This window comes from Poecilia mexicana, unplaced genomic scaffold, assembly GCF_051168715.1.
Source record: "Poecilia mexicana isolate PSO_F unplaced genomic scaffold, ASM5116871v1 scaffold_18, whole genome shotgun sequence".
NCBI lineage: Eukaryota > Metazoa > Chordata > Actinopteri > Cyprinodontiformes > Poeciliidae > Poecilia > Poecilia mexicana.
In genome coordinates, this window is record NW_028263387.1 from 6,141,609 (window position 1) to 6,153,773 (window position 12,165).

The 12,165-nt window shown below is 38.9% G+C and overlaps 1 protein-coding gene across 1 annotated transcript; it reads right to left on the reverse strand.

The window, feature by feature from the left end:
- Positions 1 to 686: 686 nt before the first annotated feature.
- On the reverse strand, positions 687 to 11,840 carry LOC106916932 (zinc-binding protein A33-like). The gene is made up of 8 exons (XM_014985549.2): positions 11,737 to 11,840; positions 9,216 to 9,682; positions 8,935 to 9,126; positions 8,607 to 8,702; positions 5,459 to 5,692; positions 4,017 to 4,164; positions 2,588 to 2,614; positions 687 to 2,255 (listed from the first exon to the last, which is right to left on the reverse strand). Exons 1-8 carry the CDS (start codon positions 11,738 to 11,740, stop codon positions 1,717 to 1,719), a joined length of 1,707 nt encoding a protein of 568 aa, XP_014841035.1. The 5' UTR covers positions 11,741 to 11,840; the 3' UTR covers positions 687 to 1,716.
- Positions 11,841 to 12,165: the final 325 nt, after the last annotated feature.

Sequence of the window (12,165 nt, forward strand, 5' to 3'; positions counted from 1 at the left end):
CCTGTCATAAGTTAAAGCTTGTTTTTGTAGTTAAAGGTTTTGTCATTTAAATTAACACAAAGTACCTTACTATTTCCATTTTATTAATTTAGGACTCATAGAGAGAAAAAAAAAAACACAAAAAAACCAAACCTGTAAATATGCCTCTTCCTAAGCCAATTTTAAACCAATATTTGATCATTTAACATGGGGAGCAATTCTATAGTGTATAATACAATTTCAACTCTAAACATTCCTTTTCCATGTACCTAGGTTATTCTTGTCCGAAGATAAAATCTCATCACTGTCAAAGTCTCAAAAGAGCAAAAATAAATAAATAAATAAATAAAACTTTACAAATTTAGCTTCACTGGAGCTGAATTTGTAAAGTTTTAAGTCATGACCCCAGAGCAAACATGTTCTTTTAATTTTCCCATTTCATAAAGCCATTTCGGCATGGAGAGATGATCTGTGAACACGGATGTTTGGATTAAAATCTAAACATGGGAGTGAATGGGTGAACAAACCTGGAAGGCATGACTCATGTCAAGAAAGTCCCTTGTCAGAGCATTGATCTAGTACTCCATCTACTGGTGACATGCTGAACCACATGGGGGTGGACACTGAGGAATTTCAGTCTTTTCATTGTAAGCTAGATGAGTTTGCTCTTGTACTAATCTCAGAATAAGGAAAAATATGTATGTCTCTTTTTAATTCAGAAGTAATCTTTATTTGAAAACTACAGAAAGAAGGTACAAAAAGAATCTGGCATAAAATTACAGAACTCCCAAACCCCATAAAACAACCACAGCCCAACAATTCTCTCAAATATGTGCAACAATATATTTGGTTCCTTCACTAAGCCCTTGAAAGGACTTTGACATACAGAGCCTCCCATGATGATGCATAGCTATGTTACATGAAGATGGGGGTGGGAGGAGCATTATATAACCCCAGAGCATGTCTGACATTGTTTTAATGATGTTTGATGTCAGTGTTGATGCTCCTTTTGGAATTATGGTCAAAATGTTGAAGTTTTTCACTTAGCAATAATACATTCTTTCAAAAGGTTTTAGGAGGTTTTATTAAGACCTTTGTAAAACAAAACCAAATAAATTTCACCTTACAGTCCTGCTCCTTGGTCCAGACATACAGACGACAAGAGATGTTTGTTAGTCATGGACAACGACTTTTAGTTGGCAGAAATTACTCCAGCTCCTTACTAAAACAATCTTGCCTTGCAACCTACTTTTATTCCTACTCATCCTTTCTTGGGTAACTCTTCAGTTACTGAACTTTTCATTGATTTTAGTATCATTTTTTAAATTTTTGCTGTTTTTGGTGTGCCAATGAGATCCTCTGACAAACTCTGATTTTAGCTAAAGGATGCAGGTAAACTGTCAGCTGAACTTTTGGTGCATCAGAACAGTAGTCCCAGATTTTCTTCTAACAAGTTTGTTTTTTTTATTATTTTTTTCTTTTAGCTGAACAGAATAAATGTCTTTAATATTTAAAAAAATCTGTTACTTTAAAGTCTCTGAACACAGTCTTTCCTTCAGCGGAGTAGTGACGCCTCATTAGGTTTCATTGTGGCAGGAGCTCGATTTGCTTTTGTCCACCAAGTTGGACATGAAGTGCTTTGCGAACAAGTGTCATCATTGTAAACTCCTCGAAGACGAGACAACTCGTTCCAACAAAAACAACAAGCCCTCAGTCTACGATCCACTCTCTGACCGCTTAGGTGTGCTTCACTTGTGTTATGATCAGAGGAGAGTTGTTCTTCCCGTCCTGGCTTAGGCAGGGGCTGAAGATCGGGTACACACTCTCGTTGAACTTATCCATGAAAGTGTAGAGGTGCTGACGTGCCTTCACGTCGTAGAAAGAAAGCTGGCCGGCCTCGTAATCCAAGAAAAGTCCTACTTTGCTAGGATGAGACATCAGCGCCAGCGGCAAGCGAGTCTCAGCAAGCGCCTTCACCTCCCCGTTCTTCAGCCACAGGCACCAGTAGCCGCCCTCAGGGTTCAGCTTGATTTCGCCTTTGCGGCGAGCCGTAGCGCGCGCCACGCCGAGCGTCCAGGCCGTCTTGCGCCCGACTTCCACCTCCCAGTAGTGGCGGCCGGAGTGGATGCTCTCTCGGCCCAGGACGAAGAGGGCAGGGTTGAAGCGCTTCGGACCCTCGGAGTGGGAAACCTTGTGCTCTTCGTATTTGACCTGCTGACCTTCATGAGTAACGACCAGGTTCTTTTGGGCCGTGGACGGGTCCAAAACAACTTCACCTAGAAAGGAAAGGATAAAGCAGGGTAAGACGGTGACCAAGGATTTATTTATTTTTTTTCACAAGTTGCATTTCCATTAACCCTAAAATTGAGCAAATTGAAATCCCAGACGGAGCAAATAAGGAAGATAAAAACTGAGCAGAATTGAGAAGGAACGCAATTTCCACTCAATCAAATGGGAAACATTTAGTTGGATTGAGGTCACGTGTAATAAAAAGTGGCTCCATCTTGTGGGCATTCAGGAGAACTGAACATCACAGGAGTTAAGAACCTCAAGACACATTTTATGCACCAACATGTGCAGAAAAAAAACACTGAAGGGGATTACTCACTGGCATAGTTCTGCACCTTCCGGAACTCTGAAAGGAATAAAAACAAAAGACAAAGTATGAGAGAGAAAATAAGTCAACACGTCATCAAGCAAAACAAGTCGAAGCTAAAGCAGATGGTTCGGGCTCGTGTTAACCATGATGCTTGGGTCTGGAGCTGGAGACGCTGCAGCCATGTGCTGCTGTCACGGCTCTGCTGCAGCATCGACGCACTCTCCATCTGTCCAGTCATCTTGGATGTGTAAAACGCAACGATGAATCACTCTCCTATTCTGGAAAGCGCATTCACTGACCTACATATGCCTGATTTCACATTTGCATAGACCAAATTGTCTGTATCAGACAAGGGATTATGAGGTTTCTGGGATATTTGCTTAGAAATCAAGACGGGAACATGGCAAAGGATGTAAAATCTAACAGACTTAATGTTGATTTTTTTATTTTGTTTTCTTTTATTAGGTTATTCCTAACCTTTTTCTGGAAGAATGCATTCATATCTACTTTAACCCCTAGAACCCGACGGACCCACCGGTGGGTCCAGCTGCCATGACCTCGGCTCGCTCTGTAAACAAAGGCTCCACGTGCCTTTAAATTTTTTTTATTTTTTATTATCCGCTAAAAGAGGCTTTGATCTTTCAAAAACTATTCCGCATAAAGGTTTTGCCCAAAATGTTAAGTTTAAATTTATTTATACCCCCTGAGGGTGTAAGAGGCTTGTTCACATTTTGTCGCATTACAGTTAAAAACTTTTGGGGACTTTTATGTGACAGAAGAACACAACTCAACATAATTGTGAAGTAGAAAAAAAAAGTACATTATTTTCAACTATTTTTATGAATAAAAATATGAAGAGCGTTTTGTACATTTGTATCGGCTGAAATGATTAATCGGATTAATCATCATCTAATTTAGTCATCGGTCAATCATTAACTGGAGCACACAGACTCAGAAAAAGGGTATTTGCTGAAAAAACATAATCAGAGAAGTAGCTAAGTCACAACTGTGCAAAATACATGGATACATCTTGCATTTAATAAAAATTTCCTCCACAGGAGTTATGGCTATCTAAAATCAGACGGTATGAAGTGGTATTTATGCTAAATTAATGTAATAATTATTGAATAGTGAATAAAAAAACATTCTAAAAGTAAAATTTTCTTGACATATTTTGTAGCATTTGTCCCAAACTTTGTAGCAATGCTACAAAGTTCCTAAACTTGGGAACGTTTGGGAACTTTCCCAAGTCAGGTTCCATGACACAACCCTGCCTTAAGCAACAATCTTATATTTGAATAGAAATTAATTGGTGTTTGAGTTTGCTATGTGAAAACAATCAAAATCATTGCCTAAAATAGAACAAAACAAACTTTTTGTTCTTTCATATGACCAGTAGTTTGTATTAGTTGTATTGGTTTGATGGTGGCTCGCTCACCTTTTGCGTAAAGTTTCTTAAGCTCGTCCTGGAACTTCTCGATGAGGCCGCTGACAGAAGAGCGGAGCGTTCCCAGGTAGATGTCAGTGTTTATGCTGACCCCCGACCAATCGGTGTACTCGGGCGAGTGGGACAGCGTGGCCAGGTTCTGTAGAAAGTAGAACGGCGAGATGAAATGAAAATTTAATGAGCCTCAGGGGTGAGGTAGGGAGGAGAAGGAAGTCTGCAGTAAAAATAAAAAAAAGCTGCACTAAAAACAACGACATGGAGCTTATTTAGCGTCCTCTTTATCTTAGGAGCTTAACGGAGGGAAGAAGAAGGCTTGTTTTTTTGTGAATTTTACGCTTTACGCCTTTGCTTTCCCAGTGTGTACAATATTCCAGGCTGCTAACTTCAAAGACTTCTTTTATGTCCGATACAACCCCTGTTTTATTCACATGAAAAGTCCGGGAATAAAGAGGCGAGGGGAGGACTAACACACTGTTGGTTCATAGAGGTTTTTGATGTTGTGTGTCTGAACTCCTAAAGCAACCACAACTGATTGTCTTCCAGGTAGCTGGCTCTAACGGTAGATTTCCTGGCTGGATAATTTGCACTTGACAATTTTCTTTTTTAGTATTTCCAGGGTGTCAGTGCATCCTTAAAAAGTGTTAAATTTATCTATATAAAATTGAGGCCTTAAAATGTCTTAAATTCATTTAAAGAACAGTAAGTTGGCCCTAAATACGTTAACATCTTGAACTTGACAGGACTATTTAATGTCATATATTCTTTGTACTTTTTTGTTTCTCTCTGAACTTTTCTGTCAGGCAAAAGTTTGAGTCGCGCACAGACATCTTCACTGAGTGACTCTAGATGGTAGCGGTTACTCTTAACTCACTGTTAACATCCCCTTTCTAACTAGCTAGCAAGGTGATGTTAGCTAGCTAGCTAGTTATCGATAGGTATCTAGTTAGATAGTTGGCTCCTAAGTAGATAGTACTGGTAACACTGCTAGATGGAAAAAAATGGCTAGTTATAGTTATCTAGCTAAATATCCTTGCTAGCTAGGTAGATAAGACAGTTATTGATAGGCATCTAGTTAGCTAAATAGATGCCTAGTTAGCTAACTAACTGTTAAGTACTGGTAACTCGCTGCTAAGATACTAGATAGAAAGGATAGCTAGTTATAGTTATCTAGCTAAATAACCTTGCTAGCTGGTTAGGTAGATAAGATAGTTATTGATGGTTATCTAGACACTTGTTTGCATCTATTATGTGTAATTAATTTTTTTTGCCAGTTAACTGGATGAAATTTGTACATTACTTTGAAGACAGGTCTTAAATTGCATTCATAATGTTCTTCAAATGTCTTAAATTTGACCTGTAGAAACCTGCAGAAACGTTGAATTAATGAAAGGAGGCACTAGTTATTTTGTGATTTCCTGGGAAGTCTTGACTACCTGCAGGAAGACCACTTTGTCCTTGGTGTGTGCGTGGGCCTCCAGCTCATTGCTCCTCCTCCTCAGCTGGCTCAGCTCGTTCTCCAGACTCCTGGCCTGCTCCTGGGCGTGGCGCTCCGCCTCCCGCTCCCTGGCAGTGATCAGCTCCACCATCTCAGCCTGACTCTGCTCCACGAGCTTCTGCAGCGCGCCGTACACCTGCCAGCTGTCCTCAAGCTCCTTCTGAGAGCTGGCCTGCAAAATACGTAAATGTTGTCTTGTGAAAGATGAGAAAGACCTAGAGGGTGTCAAAATGATGTCGGTGTTTTGGAGGCATGACTTGGGTCTTGGCAGACAGGATATATTGGTATTGGCCCGAAGTTAGCCATTTCTCAACATGTCAATATCGACTGGGCCAATATTAACAATCAATGTTTTTCTATCTTGATGGTCTTGTTGGGTATCTTGTTGTTCATGATACCCATCTTGGGGTATCTTGGGGGTTGGTCATGTGGTATTTGATTGGTTATGTGACAGGTATAGTGCTACAGCGCAGAATTGTAGGATTACTAGAGAAACTATTTGCATTTGTTTTATATTTTTCTTTCAAAAAACAAGTCTCTGTTTTAGTTTCTCTTACAGTGAAACCGAAAAGAGGATTTATTTTATATATTTTTTGTCTTTAAAAAGATACATTATTATTTTTTTTCACTTTTTAACCAGATGTGACTTTTTTCTATGGACATAAATGGGAACGAAGCTCTTAATCTTTGCCATTTTTATGCTAACTTCTTTAATTTTATTTGTCAACCAAACAACCAATTTAACAGCCAGGCTTAAGAAGCTTCCAAATATTTTGTTTTATTATTATTATTATTATTATTATTATTATTGTTGTTGTTGTTAGTATTGTCATTTCAAATTTTGTCTTCCCAAAACAAAATTTTGGGAATTTCTGGTTTCTCCTGATACATGACATGAGAAAAGCTTAAGTCTTCAAAAAAATAAGAAGCAAATGTATACAATTTAAAACTAAAACTGAAAAGATACCAAGAAAATTGTATCTTTTCTGCAATTTTTAGCACAATAAATTTGAGTCTGTTGTATCCCTCAGGTTGAAATAAAACCATATAATCTTGGTCAAAGCCAGGGTGTGAAATGTTGGTCATATTTCCTGAGTCAGTCACTGAGAGTCTGTCTGCCAGTCACTGTTCAACCGGACAGGCGGGTTGTGTTTTCCCCGAGCCCCGACGGAAATCCCAAATAGCTTTCCACTCCTAAACTTCTCTCTGCATCGGTGTGAATTTCTTGATCCCAAAAACATTTTAAACCGAACAGCAAGTAGGGAATATAAGCAAAATCAATACTTGGGTATTGCTTTTATTAAGCAGTACCCAAGTGTTGTTAGCTATCCTATTCAGAAAGATCAAGTTTTTCCCCCCATAAGATTAATTCGTCTAAGAGTGCTAACTATACCAGAAAAGGTTCTAAACATGAACACTCACACACAGCAGGGTGTGTACAGTAAACATAAAGACATTGAGGCCGTATTGACCTGTAGTAACTTAATACTAACTGTATTTGACAAAGCAAAATATGAAGCAAAGAGTTTCAATAAACCTGCTACATGTTGGCTTTCACCTAATCAAGACATGAAGCTGAAATACACTGTAAAAAGAAATATGAGAATTATATTTACAAATATCAGTCTGATAAACCGCTTCCTCTTGTAACATTTGAAACGGGACACGGAATAGATTTTAATGTTTGGCCAATTACATTTTTATCCACTTATATGACCTTCCTGTAAAACCATTCAGGCATGTGATCCTCCACACCTTTATTTTTTCTAAACAATTAGCCATTAAGTATTCACAGGTAAAATCAGCGCGTGAGAATACAAATGGTAAAGCATTTACACCAGTCCCACCGGTTGGACGGCGTTGGACAGGCACCGGAGTCCATGTGGGCGAGAAAAACAAACAAACCAGAGAGAGAGAGCGCAGACAACGTCATGAACCGGAATGTCTTTCCTGTTCCCTGCCAAAGTGAAGTACAGAATGAAGGGGTCAAACGGGTACTGTGGGGTATTTATCAGCTCGTGGTTAATAATCCAGCCTTGAACCGAGAGCCATTGGTGAAGCGTTTGAGCTTTGAAAGATTAAAAGCACTTCATTACAGACAGGGTAAATATTTAACAGCCACTAGGAACAGGTTGAGGATTGAATCTGATTGGCTGTAAAAAAACAAACACAGGTTTATATTAGGCGTAGGCCAGCATGAGATTCTCACGTTAGGATAAAAAGGTAAAATGAAAACATGATTTAACTGCTTTTATAAAAACAAAAAAAAAGTCAACACAAATGTATTGTTCCTAAAATTGTAATGTTATCTAATGCTGATAGTGTAGCAAAAATATGAGGTAAAGAACTTCATTTAGCATAGACTAGTGTACCTTTTTATTGCTACAAAGTTTGCCAAAACACAACCTTTGGAAGAAACATTGTTTTGTTCTGTGTGAAGAAAAATATTTCCAAACTTTGAGGCTTGTCTTTCTATGAAGTGATGGAAAACTCTAGCTGTCTTTACCCAGCTGACTAATGGTATATCCAACGGGTGGGGGAGGGGCAGTCCCACATTCCTCAGTTTCATACTGCAGGTTAAAAGAGAAACTTCAGTGAGCGTGGCCTGTTCTCTGCCATCTTATTACGAAGACTTTAAACTGCTGGAACTTTGTGACGGTAAATTTTAGCAGTATTGAAACTTTAATTTATTAATGCCTTGGCTTTAGTTCACACAATCCCCAGTACTTGGAAATGTTACTCCAAGTTATACAAAAAATCCAGGTCTGGTTGTTCTTTACCAGTGGGCACACTTCTGCTATTTGCAGAGCAAATGTTTTGTTGAGCGTTTTTGCTAACTTTGAAAACATTTAGCGCGCTTAACTTCCCCTAAATAAATTCTAAATTCTAAAGCACTAATTTTCTTGGTTACGTTGTAAGCTTTCCGTTTAATACAATTCAACATCTGCATTGAAAATTTGGTTATTGAAAATTTGAATTTCTATTATCCTATACCATAGAAACCCATCATTTTCTAAGTTCCAAAGGCAAGATGTTGGCTTTTATTACATTAACCCACGAACATATTCATCATGCAGTGGACTCACCTTGATGACCTTGATGGATTGCTTGATCTCTTCCAGTTTCTTGGCTCGTTCTTTGATTAAGTTTTTCAACACTGACCTCTTCTTTCCCAGATTGGTCTGAGAGAGGGAAAATGGAGGATTTTGGTTGTTAAAATCAGCTGTCCACCTGCTAATTGACAGTCGGTCTTTAACGTTAGTCTGAGTAAGAAGTTTATATCAGCAGCAATAAGTCACCGCTATCTTATCTTGTCAAATTGGCAGCCTCAGCACTTGGACTGGATACCTTCTGTAACCTCAAGATTATATAATACACCTTCACCTAGAATAGGAGAAAATGGCTACAGCTCACCATCTTTTTCTTAAACTCTTGGTCGACGGAAATGATATCGTGGGATTTGTGTGTGGCCTCGGCACAAGACTTGCAGATGCATGTGTGGTCGGTGCAGCAGTACACTTCCAGGAGGCGTTCGTGTTTCTTGCAGATCTTTTCCTCCAGGTAGAAGGTGGGTTCAATCAGACAATGTGAAGTCAGAGTCTTGACCTACAGCGCGGAGTTGTGGAAGGAAATATCTGTTAATGAGTAGACAAAGGTAGTCATGACTACAGGTATAGGCAGATGTGAAGACGGACCTTCTTGTGATGCCTCAAATGGGCCTCGCAGTAGGATCCAGGGCAGTTCACGCAAGACTTCAGAGCCTTCAGCTTCCTTCCGATGCAGGCATCGCATGGAACATCGCCGGGCTGGGCGAACTCTCCGGTGTCCTGCGCTGGAGAACTGCTGTGACCCGGGTCTGAGCTCATAGTCATTGAGCCCCCTCGCGAGGGGCTTCCCGAAGCACCGCCAGAGACCACCAGACCCTGGAACTGGGAGGATATTTCGGCCAGGACCCGGTTGACGCTCATCTCTGGTCTTCTGGAGTAGCTCTTCTTGCACATGGGGCACAAGAACTTCTTGCTGTGGTTCCAGTAGCCCTGTAGGCAGGCCTTGCAGAAGCTGTGACCGCAAGGTGTAGATACGGGCTCCACAAATATTTCCAGGCATATGGAGCAGGTGAACTGGTCCTCGGTGAGGGCCCGGCCACTCGGAGAGTTGATACCTGGAAAACAGAAGAAATGGAAAGGTTTCAATATTTTGGGGCCACTGCTCATAGCTGAGTAAAGGTCTTTTAAGGGAAAGTGAGAAATATCCCCAATTTTTGTAGAAGTTGGGGTGTTATGTCGTTGAGAAGATGATTTTTGGGATCTACCAATAAAGGGTGTTTCAAAATAAAGCTTAATTAAATGTGTTCGCAAAATTCATCCTGAAGAATGAATCTTGTTTTTGATTTATGAAAATTATCCATTATAGACGCTGGTGAAGATGTTTTATGCAAAAACCTCAACTTAATGTTAAGTTGACAAAAGTTGCCCATAGGAATGATGACGTTTCTAGATTGTTGTTTTTACACCTGCAGTCATGATGACTAATAAACACGTCTGGCAACTTCAATGAAACTGCCCATTAAAAATAACAAAACCATGAGGGTGAGCCATCAGTCATGTTATTTTTGTGAATAATCTCTCATCATTGTAACATTTTTTGACTTATTTGGCAACTATGCATTTCAGTTAATTAAGAAATTATGTTTTAGTTTTTCTTTTACCATTTCCATCCTTTTGGTTCCATGCAAGCATCAATAAATATGGATACGGAATATGGATTTTGAAAATATGATTAAATCCCATCACTGTGTCCAGCTTAGCGATTTAAAAAACACACTTCTTTATATTATTTGTATCTTAAGGAAGCCTTTTTAAAAATAAGTAGTTTGTAGAAGCTTTGACTGCAGTGAGAAGAGGTCAAAGTCATCAAGTTGCTTAGAAAAATCAGCAAAGAATTTAGAAATATTTTTTATCTTCAATTTTGTTATCACAATAAATTCCACAAAACTATCATGATGATATCTAAAGTATACAGTAGAATAAACAGCTAACAAATGCAAAATGATCTATATCGTTTCACTTAAAACCTGAAACTTATTCAACTGGAGCTTTTTTGTGGTGCAAAACCTAAATTCATGAATTATAAAGGCCTTATTTAATATCATTTCATAGCCTTGAACAGATTCCTTCTTCCCTTAGCTAAATATTTTTGGTGAATTAAAAACATATATATTTACAAATGCTGAAATCTGATGCACAATTTAATTTATGTGTACATGATTTTCTAGAAAATGCCATTGTACGCTCATGTTTTGTTGAATGTGGTTTCAATCTTCACATCCACATGCCGACTCTTCTGGAATATGACAGCAGTGTCTCTTGTTGAAACCAAAATACCTTTAAGTCTTGTAAAAAAAAATAATTTATGGAAGTCACATGTTCATATTTCTTCATAGTTGATAAGTAGATGTTAGATTATTTAAAATCTTTGTAAAATGAATGAAAGATCTCAGAATAATACTTAAATGAAGTACAATTGACTTCTCTTTCATCTTTTTGCAAACTCATGTTGTGTTTTAACGTGAAACTTTCCACATTTGCCCTCCAACGATGGATTGCACTAATCGTTCACACGCTGTTGAACATCCTATCTGAATGTAAATTGCTCAAAGCATCCATACCGCACTAGGAATGGGTCGTTTTACCTGAACGAACATCCCGATTTCTGTAGCTGTGAGTCTAAAACACGAACATCCGCACATGTGGGGACAAACGGCTATTGTGGGATTAAGGAAAGATAAGGAAAGCCCTGGACTGAGTTTCATAACAGATTTTGTGACGTGACGTGAATGACGTGTAACGGAGAATTCTTACTTCCCTGGAGGTTTTTTAAAAGTCACTCTGTCCCGTGGAGGGAGAGAAATTATCTAAGGAATGCAGACAATCTGGACCTTCTACCCCCACAGCTCCTGCTTTGGCTTCAGGAGAAACGCGCACTTACACACACAACATCTACTGCCGCTTAAACCACATCATCAAACTGCAAGTCAAATCGAGACACCTCTAAGTTAGAATCTTTTGATTTCGGGCAAAATAAACAAATACTTGATATTTAACTACCAATAAAATAATTATTTAAAAAAAGTTTAGTCAACTATTGTCTCAAATTTCACATGAAACATAAAACTGATAAGAGTTAAGAAAACATGGATGTCAAAGTAGAACTTACTCATGTTTTTTATTTTGTCTCTGACGTGGAGCGCCGCAGTCCTTCACCTCCACCAGCCTCCCGTGAATCTAAGAGCAACAGGTGCAGTCTCAGCTCTTCCTGAAACCTGACGTGGCTCCTCCCACTTTCAGTGTGGCACACCCAAACTTGTCTGTCTTTTATTATCTTGGTAGAGTAAACACTCAAAGCCCTAAAACCAGACGGGTGGTTTCTACATTGTTTGACTAGAGCTTAATCTGTGAAGAACCATGACTCTGGAGCCTTTCTTTTTACGTCTGCTCAGTGTGCGGTGGGTTTACTGTATTATTGGCTCCCCTGATAAAGATGTGAAACAAAAAACCTGAAACAAATACATCTTTTAAGGCAGCAGGATCATTTTATATAGAAAATATGTTAATTTGAATCATGGTAGGAATAATTTAATTAACC